Source organism: Podarcis bocagei (genome assembly GCF_964188305.1).
Source record: "Podarcis bocagei genome assembly, chromosome: 10".
NCBI lineage: Eukaryota > Metazoa > Chordata > Lepidosauria > Squamata > Lacertidae > Podarcis > Podarcis bocagei.
The window spans coordinates 36,987,619-37,009,340 of NC_138135.1; the positions used below are offsets into that span (position 1 = coordinate 36,987,619).

Consider the following 21,722-nt stretch of genomic DNA (forward strand, 5'->3'; position numbering starts at 1 on the left):
TCTTTTAATACAAACTGATTTATTATGGCTCTATTAATGCACATATGTAGATTGACTGCAGCATTATATCTTTCCCTCATAAGCGTTCTAGGCATGGAAGTGGGATTGTCTTTATTTCCTTTCCTTCCATAGGAAAGAAGCACTTGGAGAAAGCTGTACAGTATTGCCTTGGGCTGCTTAATCTGACCCTACAGAAAGAGAACCTTTTCATGGACTTGTTAAGGGAAAGCCACCTCTCCCTGATTGTTACATCCCTGGAACAGCTGCTGCAAGGAATCAATCCTCGGACTAAAAAGGCAGACCATGTGGTGAATATTGCCAGGTAGAACCAATGCATTTAGAAAGACAGATGTGGTTCTAGAGAGACTGGTATAATGTGAGACCATTGTGTGTCTGTTGAGAGGTTCCTACAGCTTGCTCTTCCCCTTACACAGATTATCACTATTCAGCCCACTGCAAAGAAATCAAATAATGTCTTTGTACTGACCTGATTTTAAGGATCAGGTCCAAATTACGAATCTGTTCTGAGCAGTTGCATATGTCTGAAAGTCTTTGGGGTTTCCCCTGGGTCTGCTGATGCCCTCCTTCTCTCTCTCTCTCTCTCTGTGTGTGTGTGTGTGTGTGTGTGTGTGTGTTGTTTTGGTTATAAACAGCTGGCACTTGGAACAAATGAGAGCTATTTGTGTATAATATGATTTGGTATCATATATACATGTCTGATGTAGCTGCATGCAGGATCAGCATATGGGGGTGGAGTGGGGAGAGCAGTAGCATCACCTTGCTGGTGGCAGTGGTGCTGTGTTTGTGTCGGTGGGACAGGGCGAAGCAGTGGCAGGGCTGACAACAGCAGCCCACAGGTGTGCACAGCAGCGATGGCAACCCAGAGCTTGACCTTGCTGCTGCCTCATGCCATCTCTGTCACAGTGAACAATGCTGCTGCTGCTACTCTCGCCTCCCTTCACCTGCTTCTGCACACATATTTTTAGCCTTGATACTAATTTTTATGAATAATAATAATTTTATTATATGTACCCCACCCAGGCACTCTGGGTGGCTTTCAGCATGGAAGCATTATTAAGGCTCCCTTTCCCCCCTTTTCTCTGGCATTTCTGGTTGGAATTGACAATTCCTATGTTCTTGTAATTTTCAAGGTATCTTTATCATGGCAATACCAATCCTGAACTGGCTTTTGAAAGTTCCAAGATCCTGTGTTGCATTTCCTGTAATTCTAATATTCAGGTCAAATTGATTGGAGACTTCACACAAGACCAGGTAACTGTTGTTACATTTGTTTTTTATGCAAGGGTTAGGGAAGAATGATGTAGCCAGCACATGGTTTTACTGTTATAATGGTTTCTAACCAGGTCGGAGTTGTTTACATTTGTATGGTTCTCAGGACCTTCCCATCTAGTCAGCAATCAAATCTCACTTAACTTTAGCAATAGGACTGCTTCATGTAACTTCAGATCATTTTCCAAGACTCCCTACAACTGATTTCTGGGAGAAGGAGTCTGCAGATCCTTTGAGCTATATGGTCTGCACAGGACCATATAACTCAAAAGATCTGCATTGGCTACCTGTTCAAAACAAGGTCCATTAAGATGTTTTGATGTATTAAATCCTACAGTCTCAGGACCCAGTTTCCTGAAAGAGACTTTCTCCATATATTGTTCTACCTGGGCTTCAAGATAGGCAGGGGAGGCCCTAAATCAATGTGTCATGGTATAATATCTCACTATCTTCTCATTTCCATTCTTTGGTTGCAAATCCAGAATATCAGCCAGAAACTAATGGCTGGGTTTGTGGAATGTTTGGACAATGAAGCTGCTGAAGAAATCATTAATTCTGATGAAGGTATGAAAGTAGTCCATTTTTTGTACATAAAAATAAGCTGCTGGATAACTGAGAAAGAATTATCAAGGATCCTCAGAATGTGATTATTTGCAGAACTGAAAACCATTTTATTAATATATTTTTGGCCTATAATTGAGTTCAGAATCATGTGCCCATTTTTCTTATTTTTATAACATTTTGGGCAAAAGGCAGAGCACTAATTTGCAAGCTAGTTTTAAAAGCAATTCTATAGAAGTCGCTGCTCCACAAAATACTTTTATGTGGATGGACTGGCAATTTATACAGCTGATAATTCTTTGAGGCATGTTGACACATGGAAATACTTTCGTGTATGCTTCCCTGCCTGGATAGGTCAACACAAGTGATTAGGCAAGTGATTATTTCCCCTGTTGTAACAAAAATGTTGTACATTATTGCAAATCATTTATGTTTCCATTAAAAGCCATTGGATATTAGAATTGAGCACTTCATGAATTTATATCACTGATGTGTATTTTTGGTTCCCAGAACTTGAAGCTGAAAGGAAGCAGGCCCCAATTTACCATGAAACAAGGATTAACATCCTGAACCTTCTCATCGCCTCTTTGGAGTGCAGCCCACCGAATCTTGCCTTGTATCTTCTGGGTTATGAATTCAAGAAGCCTGTGAGCAACACAAACTTGCAAGACCCAGGTACATGGCTGAAGAGGGCAGGGTGGGGGAGCTGCTGTTCATGTGTTGGAAAGAATCAGCTCAGTAGTAGAAGGAATTTATTTTTGCCCAGAATGGGCAGAAGTTTCATGCTCAGTAGACATAACAAAATGATCTACATCAAACTCGGCCCTCCAGATGTTTTGAGACTACAATTCCCATCATCCCTGACCACTGGTCCTGCTAGCTAGGGATCATGGGAGTTGTAGGCCAAAAAACATCTGGAAGGCCGAGTCTGAGGAAGCCTGATCTACGTCAAGGGTACTTTACTGTGAGTGATTACAGCTATGACCACATGTTTCATGCCGGCCAGCTGCAAGTGAAAAGTCTTGCAAAAACCAGACACCTTGCAAAACCCGGCAAGACGCAAGAGGAGTCAGACTGAGCAGGATTTAACCCTGCTCATCAGTTGATGTGTGGGGCATTAAATCCTGCAGCTTTGGAGGTGGGAACAGGCATGCAGCAAATCCCACTCTTGGCCATCAGCTGACATGAATGGGCGTGGCTTGAGGGAAATGGACCGTTTGGAGGGCCAAACTAGACCCCCTGAAGGACCAGGATTGGCCCACAGGCCGAAGGCTGGTCACCCCGATCTACTTGCTGTTATGTTTGTTAATTACCTTTTCAAATTTGTAAGCAGTATTAACATTAGTGTGAAAATATATATAAATTTGACAAAATGAATGAATAATTGGATCCTTGCCCATAGTCCAGTTTTGATAAAATGCAATATTAAATTAGAGTAAAATATTTGCTATTTTTGTGAAGTAAATCTTTAAAATAGGGTGATGTTTCGTTTCTATGCATCATGCACACTTTCCCCCCTAAATATGAATGTTGCATTTTCAAGGTGTATTGGGCTGCCCTAGAACTTGCCTACATGCTATTTTGACCATACTGGAGAATGGTACTGAAACAAGGTCTGGTCCCACAGCGGTTCAACAATCTCCTCATCTAGCAGAATTGTGTTACCAGGTATACATGATATTTCCTGTTTTAGGAAAGCTAAAATGGGGTGCTCTGTATAAATCCAATGAGCTTTCAATTAGGAGGGAATTGATTTTTGCAATTTACTAATATAATTTTGGTTTTTAAAAAACATTTAACATTGCAGTCCTACTCAGAAGCATGTCTCATTGAATTGAATGGGATTTACTTCCAGGTAAATGTGTATAGGATTGCATGAGTAGATCTGAGTTCAAATACAATACTTAATTAGAAATATTTTGGCTAATATTAAAGGAAACTAATATCTGGATTTCCGTCTTGTTCAAACAGGTGATCTATCAGTTGTGTGCCTGCTCAGACACTTCAGGCCCGACAATGAGATATTTGAGAACCAGCCAGGATTTTTTGTTCTCTCAGTTGCAGCATTTACCATTTTCTGTCAAAGGTAAGCCTTTTCAAGTACAGTCTCATAATTTTATTTTTAGCAAGTTATTTATAACCTGCATTTAGGAAAGCACCTTAGAGACCAACTGAGTTTGTTCTGGGTATAAGCTTTCGTGTGCGTGCACACTTCTTCAGATACTGGACAATTTTTTTAATTTTTTATTTCGACTGCGTCAGACCAACACGGCTACCTACCTGAATCTGCATTTAAGAAACATTATTTACAAGTGGCTTGCAAAATATACACAAAAAATACCAATTAGAATATTTGTAACATCTACTTCATAAAACTAGCAAAAACAACAAATAGCCCAGCATTGGATAGAAAAAAAACAGATCACAACACCATTTATGTTGCTCAGTCTACAACTAGTCACTGAGGACCATGACAGAGAATATCTTCAAGGCCCTTTTAAAAGTATTGAAGAATGAGGCATTCTGTATCTCATATAGCATTGAATACAACTTGAAGAGACACCAGTGACTTTACATTCTTTTTTCAATTCTCATTCATTGCTTGGAAGAATCACTTCTTCTTTTTTGCCTTTTTAACAGAATTTGGAAAGTCTCATCTTAGCAAGATTTGCAAATTCTTGTCCTGGCAGGGAGAGAGAAGTCATTTTTCCTTTTGTGTATTTGTAGGTATCCTAGAGCCACTCTGCGTGCATTATTTTTTTCTAATAAGGTGATTAATGTCCGTGTTGTGCAGTTGGAGGGCCAAGAGAATATACATTTCAAAAGTGGCTCCTCTTTTTCAGGGCTTTGCCATTAACTACATTGTGTGGAAAGCTGCTTTACATAAACAACTTCCCACACAGAGAGCAGTGCCCCATTTGCTTACATTTCCAAGCAGCAGATGTGTAACAAATATAACATGAGTCCAGCCAGCAATGGTAGGCTCTTCTGAAGTGTCTGTATTGCTCCCATTCTTGCCCTATCTTGACTTTCAGAGCATGAGATTCCAGCTTTGAACCAGATGTCCTGGCTAATGAAGACGGCCTCTATAGAATTGCGTGTTACTTCCCTGAACCGCCAGCGTTCTCACACACAGAGACTCCTGCACCTCCTTCTGGATGACATGCCTGTCAAATCCTACTTAGGTAAATGGAGCATGGAAGGCTGCTCTAAGAATCAAAGACTGCTCATATCTGAAGGGCTCCTTTCCATTTTTTTATTACTTTCCACTTTCATATCTGAATGATATAATGCTTTCCTTATACTTTATAGTGGCTAACTTTGGAAGTAAATATAAGCCAAGGTTTCAGACCACATGAATTAGCAGTCATGCTGTGGGCTGTACTGAGCATTTATAGTGTGCTCTATATATTTTATAGCACTTGAAACATAATACCACACACACAATAAAATCATTATAACCTTACAATATTTTAATGCATTTATTAGGCTGGAATTTCCCTAGGTAAAGGTAAAAGTAAAGGGACCCCTGACCATTAGGTCCAGTCGTGGCCGACTCTGGGGTTGTGGCGCTCATCTCGCTTTATTGGCCGAGGGAGCCAGTGTACAGCTTCCGGGTCATGTGGCCAGCATGACTAAGCCGCTTCTGGCGAACCAGAGCAGTGCATGGAAACGCCGTTTACCTTCCCGCCGGAGTGGTACCTATTTATCTACTTGCACTTTGATGTGCTTTCAAACTGCTAGGTTGGCAGGAGACCTTCTGATCGGCAAGTCCTAGGCTCTGTGGTTTAATCCACAGTGCCACCCGCGTCCCGGAATTTCCCTAGATAGCAGCATTTTTAATTTTTAAAAGTCCTTTGCTAAGTTTGAATTTGTGCAACTTTGCTTTCATTCATTTTGGAAAAGCTCTCCAAGGAGTATACAAATAAAATTTTCAGTGAAACACAGCTAAAATCCATAAACCAATTTAAAACAAATATGCATTAAACTATCATAACTGAAAGCAAAGATAAAATCAAGAACTTTAAAAACAAATATTGGTAACTAAATAATGTCTGAATATGCTTGCTGAAGCAGAAAGTTTTCAGCAGCAATCTAACGCAATATAGTGAGGGTGACTGCTTAATGTCATTAAGCAGGGAGGTCCAAGCCACAGGTGCTGCCACACTAATGAAATGCCTCCTCATATGGAGATCATGTGACACTTATAAAAGTGCAAGATCCGCAGATCAAAGTGATCAAATAGGTCCGCATGGGGCAAGGCAATTTCTTAAGTAAACTTTTTCAAAATTTCAATCCTCTTAGCTGAAGGTGAAGGAGGCATAGAAGATGAAAGCCGGTCTGTTAGTGGGTTTCTTCATTTTGATACTGCTGCCAAAGGTAAGTCTCGTTGTGGCTGGTTTACTCAGTACTTCTACTCTGGATTAGAACCTGAGCAGTCTGTGTCCTGTCTTTGCTTTTGCTTATATTGAGAAATTGGTGGCTATGAGCCAGGTGAATTAATTTAACTGTAAACTATTGTTTAAATGTTGTGTCAGCAATCTAAAACACAACTGTTTCATGTACTGAAGGCATGAGCTATAAATCTGTATACTAATTTGCAGTTTGTTAGGCTGTTTACTGCACCTCCCGGGGTCTTTTTATACTCCTGAAATAGCCCTTTATATGGTCAGTGTGACAGAGCTCCTGGCGGTGGCGGGGGGGGTGGAGACAGAGCCTCAACAAACACTATTGCAATCAAACTGCTGTGTGCATGACAATATCTTGGTCGGATAGGGTTGTACAAGTCCAGGATCTGACTATATGTCAAAGGCAGGGGATCTCTGTCTCACAGGCTAGATTTGGCCCATCAAGTCTCCCTATTTGGCCCACCAGGCTGCTTTCTCCAAACTGTGCCTACCTGCCATATGTAAAGTGTGGCAAGTAGAGATGTGACAAAAGAAAGCGAGATTGAACTTCCTCTATATCAACTGGTGGATGGGGAATTCAATTCTGCTTGGTTCAGGTGCACAAAGGACATTTCCTATGGGGAACTTGCGCACTCCAATCTTGCAGAAATCAGGATTGAATTCACCATGCATCAGCTTTTGTGTGGGAAGTTCAGTCCTGCTTGTTCTCTAGCTCTCCCCATCACCGTTAGGCCAATACTGAGAGGTGGGCAGGACCACCCACCTGTCCATCACTTGATGTCATTTGGCCCAGAGGTTGAGGGTAGAATGAAATATCTGGCCCTCCAGGCCAAAAGGTTTTCCCACCCTACTGTAAGTAGATATGTGTGCCTACATCTAACATTTCAGGTTTAAATGTTTCCTTTTTTATATACAGTGGTACCTCGGGTTACATACGCTTCAGGTTACATACGCTTCAGGTTACAGACTCTGCTAACACAGAAATATTACCTCGGGTTAAGAACTTTGCTTCAGGATGAGAACAGAAATTGTTCAGCGACGGCACAGCAGCAGCAGGAGGCCCCATTAGCTAAAGTGGTGCTTCAGGTTAAGAACAGTTTCAGGTTAAGAACGGACCTCCGGGACAAATTAAGTACTTAACCTGAGGTACCACTGTATAGAATTTAAGAAAACTAATAGAAAAAAAATTTACAGTGGTACCTCGCAAGACGAATGCCTCGCAAGACGAAAAACACGCAAGACGAAAGAGTTTTCCGTTTTTTGAGTCGTTCCGCAAGACAAATTTCCCTATGGGCTTGCTTCGCAAGACAAAACGTCTTGAGAGTTTGTTTCCTTTTTCTTAAAGCCGCTAAGCTGCTAATAGCCGTGCATCGCAAGACGAAAAAACCGCAAGACGAAGAGACTCGCGGAACGGATAAATTTCGTCTTGCAAGGCACCACTGTAGTTATAATCAGAAAGCTCTTTCCATTAAAGCTGCTTTAACTTCTGTCTTTAGAATTCAGTAAAACTCTGATTCTTCCATTTCTGAATACATTTTTTCCTTCCTTAGTACGCAGGAAGATCTTGAGCATCCTAGACTCAATTGACTTCAGTCAAGAGATCCCAGAACCTTTGCAGCTGGATTTTTTTGACCGTGCTCAAATTGAGCAGGTCATTGCCAACTGCGAGAACAGAAGTGCACGTGGACCAGTTATCTGCAATGTCAAGGTGAGCAATTTCTAGAAACCTCTGTACCTGGCTTCACAGTTTAAGGGTGTAGTGCAGCAAACATTATGTATATTCAAACATTTTTTATTTCCATGGAAGATTTTTAGATAAAACCTTAATGCTCCCACTGACTTCAGTATGTCAGCATTTACGTTAGTAGCCTCTCAAACATGTTATTCCATGTGAGAATTAACATTGGAATAATTTATATAGGTTTTTACTTACATACCTAATAGTGATATGGTTATCTTCAGGCTCATACCACTGTTGTGCCAGCTTCTTTACAAAACACAGTGCCTTATATTGAATGTCTTAAAAGGAAAGCTGACATTTCAAGTTGAACATTGTTGTACTTTCTTTGGCCTGTTTCATTTAAGTTGAACTGGGGTGGAAATGAAATTGCGGAAAGGGAATTAGCAGTGTTTTCATGTTCACAATTGTCTCCAAATTTTACACATAATAGATTAGCAAAAGACACCGCTTTCCTTTCTTCAATTCTAGCATCTCCACAAAGTTCTGATTGCTGAAGTTAATGCCCTACAAGGAATGGCAGCCCTTGGGCAGAGACCTTTGCTCATGGAGGTAAGACCACTTAAAATGTCTAAGCTTGATTGAAACCTGGGAAGTTGCCATATACAGAATCCATTTATTGGTCCATTTATCTCAGCATTGTTGACACTGACTGACTTCAAGCAGGGGCCCTACATGGAGATGCTGCAGATTAAACCGAAGAGGTTTTTTTGACACGCATAGCATGTGCTCAACCACAGTTGTGGCCATTTCTTGAAAAACAGCTGCACAGATTATTTACTACTAATTGTTTTTTGGAAGAGCCCAATATCTGTCATTCATTTATATAGCTCTTTTCACTTTATAAATGCTTTTAGATAAATTACTTTGTGATACTTCATTTATTGTCTCAGCAGGGCTTGGATGTAGGTAGCGCTGGCAATTCTCGTCTTACCTAAGGCCACCCAGTGACTGATGCTGGTTTCACGATGAAGCAGAGCATTGCTTCTAAGGAAAACTGAGACTGAGAATTCTGCTGACGAGAAGGGGTGCATAGAAAGCAATTTGAGTTGCTATTTAAAGGGAATATCAATGGGGAGACAACCCACATTCCTCTGATGGCATTTCCCCCCCTTTTAAGCAGCTCCCCGGCAAAATCCTCAAGCTGCTTTTGAAACTTGGCTGAGTTTGAAAGGCAGTCTTAGGGTTCCTTGGGCAAATGAGGAGAACGCAAACATGTGTGCACACTCCTTGCTTGATTATAGGCCAAGGATATAATATAAATTAACTTTCTCAGAAGCTACTTTTTAGATATGACCTTTGCAACTTTGTTTAAAAATAGAGCCTTTTCTTTTGGTCTCCTATGAGTTAACCCTTTCCTTGACCGTCCAGGAAATCAACACAATTCTCCAGTATGTTGTGGAACGGAACAAGCTCCTTCAGTGTCTCTATGCTAAGCGGCATGCTCTGGAGTCCTGGAGGCAGTTGGTGGAAATCATATTAACTGCCTGCCCACAGGACCTTATACAACCTGAAGATAGGCAGCTTATTATCCGTGATCTCTTACAAGATTTGCATGACAAGGTAAGCCCCTTGAAATGGCATGGTATGGTGACGCTGACGGCCAGTTTGGGTGTCCATTTTGAGTTTTTTAAAATGCACAGTTGAATTATGAAATATCTAATGCTTTCCAATCCATTCATATTTACCAGCAGTTTCCCCTAACAAAATCTGTGTTCTAAGTCGCCTATGCCACTGACTTAGCTTTTGTTACTGTTGCTTCCCAACATCACTTTACAAACTTTTTAACGCTTACTCAAGGGAGTTTTGGGAGGCTGGATATGGGCTTTTGAATGTTCCTGGATTGTCATAGCTGTACCTTTCAGATCCAATCAAAGTAGAGAGTTTTTTTTGGGGGGGGTCTAGCAAGGAGACCAGTGTTTCTGTACCACACACCGCTTCATGACTGAGACACATTTGTCTCATTGCTATTTAATATTGAACATTCTGCTTATAGTAATTTGTATTAGAGATGCCTATAGAAATTATGCAGACGTGTATCGCAAGCATGTACCAAAATAGCAACTCTTTCTTTTGTTCCCATAAGATCCTGAATGACGATGCTGCTCAGGAGTTAATGCCTGTTGTGGCGGCAGCCGTGTTCACCCTGACCGCCCACTTAAGTCAGTGTGTGCGAACAGAGCAAAAGGAGCCATTTGCCGTCCCTTTGCCTGGGCACTCGCAGTTTGTCTTGATGCTGGATGGTTCTTTCACAACACCACCTGGTTCTGAAGGCATGGTGGTGGGATTCGCCTCTATCGGAGACTCTTCTCTACATATCATATTGAAAAAGATTCTGGATTTCATTCTGAAAACAGGTAATTTTTAATGACCACTTTAAAATAGTTTCCATAATCTTTGAAGCAGTTGATTGATGTGCTCCCCAAGTTCTATGGAAACAGATTGGCATGTGCATTACAAAAGCCAGCATTCTGTAAATAAGTAGAGGTGGATAGCAACAGAAGAATGGTTTGTGTGTGTTATCTTTTTCCACAGTATAAATACCCTTTTTTCTGTCTGAGCAGGTGGTGGCTTCCAGCGAGTGAGAACACATCTGTATGGATCACTGCTTTACTACTTGCAGATTGCTCAGAGACCAGATGAACCAGACACCCTAGAAGCAGGTAGAATACAAAATGGTGATGAAAAGAGAACATGCGCTGCATTTGCAACTATATTGGATCTCTTTATATGACCAGAGTTCACAGTCCCATACTTCCCCCCGCATTCTCCATCAGCAATAATAACTTTATTTCTGGGGTTTTTTCAGGCTTCCCAAAGCCATTATTTCCCAGTCCCATATATGTATGAAGCTGACTGGTCAGTTTTATTTCATGCCCCATATCCAGCCTTTGATTTCATCTATGTTCATAGACTGCAGTGACCCAAAAGTGTGAATGCAGTGGTTACTTTTCTTCTGTCATGAGCACATTTCCATTGAAGGCATCTTGTGTCCTTTCACTGAAGTAAATATGTGTGTGTTTCCTATCAGAGTTCATCCGAAGAAGCTTTTTTGTTTAATATTTTGTTACAAGTAACATTCTTTGCTGAGGGATCTATTTTCTCATTTGAACATTCCAACTAAAATACTCTCCTCTTCCCCTCCCTATAAAGGCAAATGTAGTTGTTCGCCTTTAATTTTGTCCTTTTCTTCCTCTTTATAGCCAAGAAGACCACGTGGGAGTGTTTAACAGCACCTGAAGATGCTTACAGTAAACTGCAGAGAGAAAACATGGCAATTATTGAAAGCTATGGTTCTGCCCTAATGGAGGTGGTCTGCCGAGATGCCTGTGATGGTCATGAAATTGGACGGGTAAATAAAATAAGATATTCTGTATTTTAATTTTAAACAGGTTCAGGTCACAATTTGGGGAGAAACACACACTGATGTCTGAATTTTGGAACATTCAAATATTTATTAAAGAATAACTTGACAGTTTAGGATTTTTTAAAAAGAAGTTCAGTAAGTCTTTCATATCTTACATACTTGCTTTTGATAATTATTTTCCGGTGATAATACATATATACCAGGTGAAGTGTGGTAAATGTTTGCTACCTGTGCCTGAGTAATGCAGCTGTTAGCCTGCTTTCCTTGTTACATCATTCAGTTTTTACATTTGGAAAAAATGACTGCATTTGTACTTAAAGTTGGTTCTATAGCAGAAAAGGTAGTAGATAATGAAGAGCGAACATAATGACGGTTGGGAAAGAATGCCCGGTGTTTACTCTTGTTCTGTTCTTCATTTTTAAAGCAGTCCACATAGTTTCAATGTAATTCGCCAGTTTGTGAAGAAACACAGTTAATGATGAATAGCATGTACATAATCATGACCAACCAAACTGGACATTATAAAAAAGGTTTTTGCCACTAAAAATAGCATCAACATTTGCCATCCCTCTTGATAATGTCTACCCAACTCAGCAGTCAGTGATCTAGAGTGGGGGTAGGTTAAATGCATGTTTTCTTACACATTTCTTAAATCTGGAGATTAGTGGCCCATTCACAGAATTTATTTACTATCAGAACTTTTAAAATAATGTCATTTGAAAACAAGAAAATTTCACTAGTTTTTGCTTTTGTGGAGATTTCTTGGAACTAGCACAGCAGCAACCCCCATAGAGCACCTCTGAAACTGGGAATCATTTTTCTCTCATTTTGCATTCTAGCAAGATATGCAGCTGCAACTCTAGACTAATAACTTCCTATAGTACAATATTTGTTGACATGCTTGCAAATGTAAAACATTAAAGTATTAGGAGCCAGTATCATCTTAGCTAGTCTGCAGATATTGTACATTCCCATTATTTTAACATAGTTGCAGACCCTGTTTTTAAATAAGCTGTGGCAGATATTAGATAATTTTTGTATCCTTTCTTGAGGAATTTAATCTTTCATATTTGTTTCCAGATGCTAGCACTAGCCTTGCTTGATCGCATCATCTCTGTAGATAAACAGCAGCAATGGTTGTTGTATCTCTCCAACAGTGGCTATCTAAAAGTGCTTGTAGATAGCCTAGCAGATGACGACCTCAAGCTGCAAAGCTTACTTACACCCCAGCCTCCTCTACTTAAAGCACTGTACACCTATGAGTCAAAAATGGTAAGTTCTTAATAACTGTTCAGTGACCTGGGCTCCACACAGCCAAATCCTGGATTAATAATCCAAGATATGCATGAGCATCATGAACCTGCATACAGCCCCTTTGTGCAAGTAAAGATACAAGCACGGAAACCACAGTTAACCAAAGCTTCCTGTTACATGCAAACTGGGAATTGTGGTGTATGGCATCCAAACAAGCCAAGATTTGTAAGATAACTTTAAAACATGGTTTCATATACCCTGTTTCCCCAAAAAGAAGACAGTGTCTTATATTAATTTTTGCTCCCAAAGATGTGCTAGGTCTTATTTTCAGGGGATGTCTTATTTTTCCATGAAGAAGAATATGGTACACATTTATTGTCTGTGAGTCAGCCAGACTCCGTCAGGGCAGAGCGAGCAGCAGGCGGCAGATTGTCCTGGCGGCCGCATGGGCTCTCTGATTTAAAGAGACCTTGCACTGCCTGAACAGCTCCGGCTGCCCTGCGGCCAATCAGTGAGCTGCGTGGTGGCGCCCGCTGCTACGGTCCAGAGGAGTCAGATGCCTTACGGTAGCTTCAGGGGCCTTACCGTATATTCCGGGGAGGCCTTATGTTTGGGGGAGGCCTTATTATCGGGGAGGTCTTATTTTCAGGGGGGATGCCTTATATTACAGCGAGAGGCAAAACTGGAAGTAGGTCTTATTTTGGGGGGGTGTCTTACTTTTGGGGGAAGACAGTACTGGCATGTTTGGGAGTCACTGTTCCCAGTTTGTGCATAATGGGAAGCTATGGTCAGTTGTAGCTTCCTGGCTTGTTTCTCTATTTGTACGGCAGGAGGAACCACGGCAAGAGCAAAAGAAACTGTGTGTGGGTTCATGGACCTCATGCATAGCCTGGCTTAATAAGTGTTGTGTCACATCAGGGTTCCTATTACAAATATTAACTAGATAGAGATGTCTTATCCTCATACTTCTTATAGCTTACTTAGTGGTATAAAACACAGGGTGTTCTCCTCTCCAGCTGTAGGAAAGTTCTTTGAAGAAAGAAAGGTGTGTCAGGTTGCTGGACTAGGATTCCTACTTCCATCCTAGTCTTTTCTCCACTTCTGTACATAGCAAGTTCTGGATCTGCTCTGCTGTACTGGATCAGGCGAGATTTCCCTTTCTGCTCCTCAGCAATTGCTTGTCTTTTAAGGGGCAGTAGCCTGTATAGCCAGTATCTGAAATCTGAAAACCTAATTCAACAAGTTGCGGGTGCTTTAGAATTTAGAATTTCTTGACCTTCAGCTTTTCCACACACACACACACACTCACACACACACACAGAGAGAGAGAGAGAGAGAGAGAGAGAGATCCCAGTTCTGCATGGCAAGTTGCCTCTGAGGCTTAGAAGCATTTCAAATGCAGTTTATGACATGTTATGGGGGATCAGTTCATAGAAAAAAACCTCTCAGCAATTTCGTAGATTAGTGCAACACCATGTGTTATTCCAAGTTGCTTTTAAATCCTAGAATTCTAAATAAGTGTATTTTAAATCACGTCCATTGGATGAGTTAAATAAACAAATTTAATTCAGTTTTTGTGTTTTAACTTGAGGGTATGTTTTAAGGTTGCTGACAGAAAAATACTTAAAAATATTGTCCTATGTTCTTTTTGAAATTCATTTTCTTTCTTTTTTACAATATGTTTCAGGCATTCCTGACCAAAGTGGCCAAAATACAGCAGGGAGCACTAGAGTTACGTAGATCTGGAGTGATTGTGAAGCTTGCCCAGTGTCAGGTATATGACATGCGACCGGAAACAGATCAGCAGGGGTAAGTGTCATACAATTTGTCCTCAGAGTTATGTCCCAAGTTGCAAACACATCCCGAGAACAAAATCTCTCAATGCTGAGGCCCCACTCTGTGTTTTACAACGATTAACATTTATATGCCTTTATTGAATTCATGCTGCTGTGTCAGGAAGGATCTTATCCAAACAGGTGTAAGTATATTAGTAATAGTGCATGTTTGCTGGAGATGTGGTACAAAATTATTTCACTAGAAGTAGCTCTGCAGCCTTTGACTCCTGTGCTGCACTGTTGATAGGAACAAGCCTCTCTTGAGATGACCGTGCCATAAGATTTGGACTCTCTCCTTGCAGACTGAGGGTGTAAATATGTGAATCAATTATATTTCTTAAAGCTATGCCAGTCTCCTCCACGTCTTTGATTCTTCAAAGGAGGACAAACCCTGGGGAGCTCCTGGAACCCACTGGACTTTTGCTACCACTTGACAGAGAGTGGGGGCAGCGCTCAGCTTTCATAACTTTATGTTCTGATGAGTTGCTGTGATGTTTTAAAAAATCTACCAGTTAATTACTTTCTCATTTTCTTTTATCTCCTTTCTTCAGAATATTTGGAATGCGAGAAACCCCCGTCTTTATTCCGGCTCCTGTAGAACGCTATCGCCAGATTCTTCTGCCAGCTCTTCAGCTGTGCCAGGTCATCCTCACATCAAGTATGGCAGAGCATGCACAGGCTGCAGGACAGGTAAGGGAAAATGCAAGAAATTCCTAGTGGTGTCGGCTATTCATTACTGTTACTCCTTCCCACAGCAGACTTCGTGTTTTGTTATTTCCAAGCCTCCTCTACTGATACGTTGTCCTAAAGTTCTTAATTGTATTTTATTTTTATTTCTGTATATACTTTCTTGTTTCGTTATAGGTTTTGCAGTTCCTAATATCACATTCAGATACTATCCAAGCAATCTTGCGGTGTCAAGAAGTCAGTGTGGGGTCGTTGCAAGAACTGGCCTTGCTGACTGGGATAATCAGCAAAGCTGCTCTGCCTGGTGGGTACCTTTGGCAGCCAGTTTATAGTCATTCTAATCATTAACTTTGTTACATACAAATATCTCTTTCATCAAACTCACCTTCGTAAAAGTATGTGCAAACTTTTGACTTGCATAGAACTGAATAGGCGTGTCAAGTTCACAAAAACTCTTGGGCTAATGTTTATGTGTCGCTTATTTGATTATGCATTCTAACCAGAAGAAGAATAAAATAAGTATTGAGCCCCCCATTGTATTATATTTCATTAGGTGCACTAGGTGATTTTGACCTTGATGTTACTGAAGGGATGCAGATTGAACTGCAAGGACATATTGGGCGATTTCAGGTATGCAATTTTATGATCACAGCAACTGTTTCGTGTTTAATGGTTTGAATTCAACTCCCTCCTCCCTGGCATGACAGACACGCAATAGATAACAAGCAGCTATACCTGGCAGGCGGAAAGAGTCATCAGTTTCTCTACATTCCTTTGATTTTCAGCGCCAGTGCTTGGGCCTCCTAACAAGGTTTGGTGGTGGTGATAGATTGCGTCAGTTTAAGCTGCAAGACGATCAAGCAGAGGGAGACAAAGTGAACAAGAGAGATGAAATTGAACTGGCCATGCAACAGGTGAGCCTCTGCTGAGTAATACAACTAAAAGTCCCTTTTTCACAATGGTAAAATGTCTGTTTATCCTTTTTTTGCCATTATCCTAAGGATGTTGCTGTTCTTGCTTTTTATCTTCCTCTGCAGATCTGTGCCAATGTGATGGAATACTGCCAGTTGCTGATGATGCAGTGTGCCCCCACCTTTGAGCACACAGTTTGCCTCTTCACTCCTAGCCTGTCTGAGACCACTAATCGAGATGGACCTCGACAAGGTTGGTTTGCGGTTTTACTGGTGTAGAACAGGTACTGTATTCCAGAAGCTGAGTTAACACTGGCAAGAAGTTAACGAACCTCGGCATGTTCTTTCTCATATACTGAAAATTCCCTTTACATTGTGTTATGAGATGCTGCAGGAAGGTTTGAGAAATTTTCTATGGTGGATCAGGCTTTTAAACAGCTTATTTATTATTATGTCTTATATATCAGTCTTATATCTTGCCAGCAGTTTTATATGACAGAAATAGTGATTAGGCTTTGAAAATACTGCCCAGATAGCCGCATTTGGTTGTGTGAAACATCTATCACAAAATAAGTAATGCGGTTACATCAATTTATCTTTGTATTTATCTATATATTTAATTAATTTAAATGTTTATAAATTTAGGCTTTAACTACCGCCCCTCAGGGAATTTAAGCTAATTTTTAAAACTTGGATTGTCATCTGTTTTAGATCCACAAGCAGCGGTGATTCCTTATTGGCGTTTGCCTGGCTTGGGTATAATTGTCTATCTGTTAAAGCAGAGTGCCAATGACTTCTTCAGTTACTACGACAGCCATCGTCAGAGTGTTAGCAAGTTGCAGAATGTGGAGCAACTGCCACCAGATGAGATAAAAGAGGTAACCAACTTCTGTTCCTTTGAGTCTCCTTCAGATTTATTATGCAAAAGAAAGTATCATTATTGTAAATAACCAGTTGGTGAAGGAAAGCTTAGTAAATGTATCAGTGGCCATAACATTATTCTAACATTCCAGAAAAGCATCCTGTTGGGATTTTCTTTCAACATCTATATGTATACTTATTAACTCTCAGAAGGGATTTTCTTTCAACATCTATATTTATACTTATTAACTCTCAGAAGGGCTAGTGTGAGGTAAACATTCTGGGTTTAGACACATCTAAACATTTTTACTTTCCCTGATAGAATAAAATTACATAATTAAACTATTTTTCCCCATCAAACTTCACAGAGATTATCAGGTTAGGGATTAGTTTGTCTGAAAATATGTAAGTTGATTTCTTTTAAGAACAAAAGTAGTCATAAATCCAAAGCTTCCCATTAACATGTTTTTAAGTTTTCTGTAAAATAGGATAAAGTCAGATTTTCTGTGTAGTGGAGTCTGTAGGGCTCCTACACACTTTAGTGAACAGCTACATGGTAGTATGTCTAGTATGTCTTTATATGTGTGTTTGTTCTTTTCACAGTTGTGCCAGTCAGTTATGCTCGCTGGAGTAGACAAAATTTCTACTACCCAAAAATACATCTTGGCAAAGCGACGGTTGGTGAAGTTGATCAACAATCGAGCCAAGTTGCTTTCTCTGTGTTGCTGTATCTTTTGATAATTATGACGAGACACTGAAAATTTTACCGGTGAAATTTCTAAGTCAGCTTTTTAAAAAAATTGGAAATTCAGAACTTGTTCATGAAATCTGAGGGAGAGAAGGGCTTATTCGTCAATCTTCACACTTTAAATATTGACTTTTCTAGATCATGAAACCTTGCAGGGTATGGTACCCAACTAAGGACTCACTCCTTGCAAACCTGAACTTGTGATGTTTACTTACAGATAGATGGAAGTGTCTCCTTCATTCAGATATGTGGTTAACAATGAATAATTTATATTACAAAACTGCATTATCACTGGTCTAGAAACTAGCTCCAATGCCCTTCAAATTTATCAGAATGAATTTTACAGTGTAACATAAGAAAATGTCAAAACCCTGTTTTTGGTTACTGATATGAATCTCATTCGTAAACAGTGGAATATAGTAAGAGAGAAGGTTCTGTCCCTTTTTAAGAGGCAGAAGTAGTTTCTGGTCTTAAGGGTTTCTTAATTTCTTTTTTGTTTGTTGGACATGTAATGCAAAACTGTTACAATTGTTTAATGCTTTAGTAGTGTGTGTTGGTGGTAAGGTGGCCTGCAGTTTCTTCTTACACATGTTTGTTTGGGAAATTACCAGTGTAGGGCCTTCTCTGTGACTTTGGAACCCCCCCCCCTCCCTAGGGAAACTAGACAGGCTTCCTCCCTTCTTGTTCCAACAGCCTTTTGGGAATTGACTGCTTTTAAATAAAGGACTAGTGCTGTGCTGTTGCTTTTTTTGTAATTATGTATGTTTGATAGAATTCAAGCTAATTACATATAAAAAAATCTGTTTCAATGTTTAATTTTTCTATGTTTTTAGTGGTTTTGGTTTTATCTGTAAGTTGCCTTGAGTCCTGTCAGGGAAAAAGGCAGAGTATAAATATGATGTTGTTTATGGTGATGATAACAACAGGACAGTATCAACAGCAGTTTTGTCTCCTACCTGTGTTTTGGAAATATGCATGAATGTTGTGGGGAAAGATCTGCCCTGGAGAAATGTGGTCTTGTTTGTGTTAGTACTTAAAGATGGTTAAGTTTTCTAGAACAATGTTGAGGCAATATAGGGGCTCTTAGGAGCCCTCATTTCCAAATTCTCTCTATATATGCATTTTCCTTTACTAGAAATGCTTGCAGATATTATAGAAACGTGCCTTTTCATTCTTTGGCGGCACCTGGAACACTATCTGCTACACTGTACCCCGACGGATTCTCAAGATTCTCTTTTGGCCTCCAGGAATCGGATAAAGAGCAGAAGATTACAAGGTAATTTTAGACTTTTAGGGATTCTTGTATTATTCTGTGTGATTAAAGTTACACACTAGGTTATGACAGTGTAATTAAGAATTCTGAATGGTTTTTAGCCTGCTTAAGTAAGTTTAGTGGTAACAGTTTTTTATTCAGTCATAAACATTACTTTTGTTTGGTGCAAGCAGTATGCAGTTTTGGCAATTGTTGCACCACAGTAGTGCGGGGAGGGATTTCTTGCATTGATTGGACTGATCTTAATTGGATTATCAAACACAGCTGCATTAAAAATAGGTGTCTCTTCTTCAACAAAATGTACACTGAAGTACTTTATTATTTTGTTAAGTTCAGCAAACTTGTTGAATGTTGTAAAGTTTTGAGCTACCTCCTCAAGAGGTGAACTCAATAGGTCCTTTCAGGAGGAGTCCTTTGGGGGCTAGCCAAGTAGTTTTATGGGGGTGGTAGATGGGTGACAGGTAACATTGATAAGGGAGTTTGATGGGGAGAGATTCCACCAACAAGGTTCAGATCTCCCAAGTAATGTTTCCTCTCAGTTCAAAAGAAAGAGTTGACTACCTTTTTCCTATATAGTGTGGAATCTTTGTCTGTGCCCCCATATGTTCAGATACTTTATGGCACTGATTTGTGGGTTGCGGAAGATTAATGATGCCACCAGCTGAAACCAGGTGTATTAATGTTGCACCTGCATACAAGTCACAAAAATTCAGATTGTGGCTTCACCAAGTTGAAAGCTAGAGACTGACTTAAAGGAAAACCAGTTTGGTTGCCTGGGACAAGTAAGTCACTTCTACCTGTATGTTTTGGTGAAGAATTAGGATAGGAAGATGATAAGGTATAGAGAGGCGATTACTGTATAGACAAAACAAACTAGAAATCTTAAAGCACAATCCTATCATATCTACTAAGCTGAACGTGCTCTTGAGTTCAGTGGCACATAGGCTACAGTCCTATAAATTGTTTTATGTTACACATTTTGAAAGCTTGTTTTGTACCTAAAAATAACTATTGTCATTTTTTTTTAATTCCAAGATACCTTCAGTTCAGATCCTAACTTCGATTTTAAAAGTGGATTGAGCAGAGTGAGCCAACTTGATATAGATCAGGTAAGATCTTTCAAATAGTCTTTTCTGGAAATAGAAACCTTGGTTTAGTGTGATGTGTGGACTCCTGAAGAAGAGGCTGCACCTACTCCTCTTCTGGTTCTGCTGCTGCTTTGACTTTATCTGCTCCAGACAAACGAGCTGTAACCTAGTTCATTTTTCTGTTTGGGAAGAAACATAGAATAAACTCTGATGAACTTATAGAACATCATTCATGCTTCCCATTATATCTTGCATAATTACTGAAGATGACTAGTTACATTTCCACTTCTGGATGAGAGATCCTTCTGAAATAAAATTTAAAAGGAGTACATTGTTAAGATTGCAGTTATCCCTGATCCTTTGATTATTTTTTTTCCTAACAGAGCTTGAGAAATAACTCATTGAGACCAATGTTTTATCATTCAGGGGTTTGTGATATGCTTTCCCCTCACAAAGCCACATAACTTTAATTAGACTTTATATGAGAGCTGGTATTTCTAAATAAGAAAGAAATGTATGTATGTATGTATGTATGTTTAAAAAGCAGGGTGTAATGAACAGAAGTTCCATCATAATTTTTTTCTCCACTCCTCCAGCTTCAGATTGAAGCCATCAACAGTTTTGGGGAATCGCTGCAGAAGAAGCTCCTTGACATTGAAAGCCTCTATTCTAAGGTCCGATCACGCTACACTTTCATTCAAGCACTCGTTAGACGTATCCGTGGACTACTGAGGCTATCAAGGACCTGAAGACTTATGCTTTTGCCTCACTGAAGTTATTTTTTGTACAAGTGTCATTTTCTAAATTATGGTCAAAACTATTTTGCTATATTTTTTCATTCAAATAATGAATCAGTTTTGTGTAATTCTTTCTATTTCCACCTATTGAAGGGGGGGGGGAATAAACATTTTTAAAATAACATACATACATACAATCATCTTGAGTAGAAGCAAAAAACAAAACTATTATGGAAAGGAGATGTAATTTAAAATAACAAATTAGATCAGAAATGGGATCTTGGCTGATTTTTCACAGCTGTAACAAGTACAAACCCTGTTGATGGGAATAAAGATTGTTTTTGGGGATTCAATTCTTTGATGACTGCCAAAATAGAAAACCAATTAACCCGCTTCATAAGTAACAACCCTCCACCTCAGTTGTACTCTTGCCTTACTGCTTCCAAAAGAGAAGTAGTAATAGTTTTGTAGTTTTGTATAATATGCAGTTAGGGATAAAGGGAAAGCAATGTACCCTGGGGAATCTAGGTTACCAGATTTTACTTATTTTATTGTGTACGTATTCATTGTGAAAACTTCTCCATTCAAATGGATGATATGCTTAAACCATTAAAACCCTCACTGATTTTAAAACTTAACCCTCATGTCACTCTATCCCTGTTCATCAAAAATGTAAGAGAAATATGAGGTGTTACTTCCAGAACAGTCTTTTAAATAAGGCCACAAAAGCCTACCAAAAATAAAAAATTCTTCAACCTGCTGTGGGCTGGCCTTTGAAGAACTCAAACCACTTTGTTCTCTCTGCTGGGCACAAAGAAATGATTGAGTACTCATTCACCTGCATGCAATTCCATGTTAATTACCAGCTGAATGTTTTAATTACAAGGCTGTTCCAGACTATACTTCCAGGGGACTTGACAGTTGCCGGTTATCCCTGTGTGCACCCTTGAGCACCTTAACCTG

The 21,722-nt window shown here is 39.8% G+C and overlaps 2 protein-coding genes across 2 annotated transcripts in view; one reads left to right on the forward strand and one right to left on the reverse strand.

The window, feature by feature from the left end:
• NUP205 (nucleoporin 205) overlaps window positions 1–21,397 on the forward strand; it is a 38,117-nt gene extending 16,720 nt beyond the window's left edge. The window contains exons 18-43 of the mRNA XM_081210901.1: window positions 133–322; window positions 1,152–1,272; window positions 1,773–1,854; window positions 2,362–2,526; window positions 3,395–3,519; window positions 3,823–3,937; window positions 4,887–5,036; window positions 6,157–6,231; window positions 7,811–7,968; window positions 8,470–8,550; window positions 9,370–9,561; window positions 10,085–10,355; window positions 10,563–10,661; window positions 11,202–11,350; window positions 12,446–12,637; window positions 14,307–14,428; window positions 15,006–15,144; window positions 15,319–15,445; window positions 15,695–15,771; window positions 15,927–16,055; window positions 16,179–16,305; window positions 16,764–16,930; window positions 17,517–17,640; window positions 18,809–18,937; window positions 19,970–20,043; window positions 20,619–21,397. Of these exons, the coding sequence (XP_081067027.1) occupies window positions 133–322; window positions 1,152–1,272; window positions 1,773–1,854; window positions 2,362–2,526; window positions 3,395–3,519; window positions 3,823–3,937; window positions 4,887–5,036; window positions 6,157–6,231; window positions 7,811–7,968; window positions 8,470–8,550; window positions 9,370–9,561; window positions 10,085–10,355; window positions 10,563–10,661; window positions 11,202–11,350; window positions 12,446–12,637; window positions 14,307–14,428; window positions 15,006–15,144; window positions 15,319–15,445; window positions 15,695–15,771; window positions 15,927–16,055; window positions 16,179–16,305; window positions 16,764–16,930; window positions 17,517–17,640; window positions 18,809–18,937; window positions 19,970–20,043; window positions 20,619–20,771 (3,533 nt within the window). The 3' untranslated portion in view covers window positions 20,772–21,397. The remainder of the gene's footprint in view (window positions 1–132; window positions 323–1,151; window positions 1,273–1,772; window positions 1,855–2,361; window positions 2,527–3,394; window positions 3,520–3,822; window positions 3,938–4,886; window positions 5,037–6,156; window positions 6,232–7,810; window positions 7,969–8,469; window positions 8,551–9,369; window positions 9,562–10,084; window positions 10,356–10,562; window positions 10,662–11,201; window positions 11,351–12,445; window positions 12,638–14,306; window positions 14,429–15,005; window positions 15,145–15,318; window positions 15,446–15,694; window positions 15,772–15,926; window positions 16,056–16,178; window positions 16,306–16,763; window positions 16,931–17,516; window positions 17,641–18,808; window positions 18,938–19,969; window positions 20,044–20,618) is intronic.
• The window catches only part of CYREN (cell cycle regulator of NHEJ), a 335,829-nt gene that overhangs the window by 199,927 nt on the left and 114,180 nt on the right, over window positions 1–21,722 (reverse strand). The window lies entirely within an intron of this gene.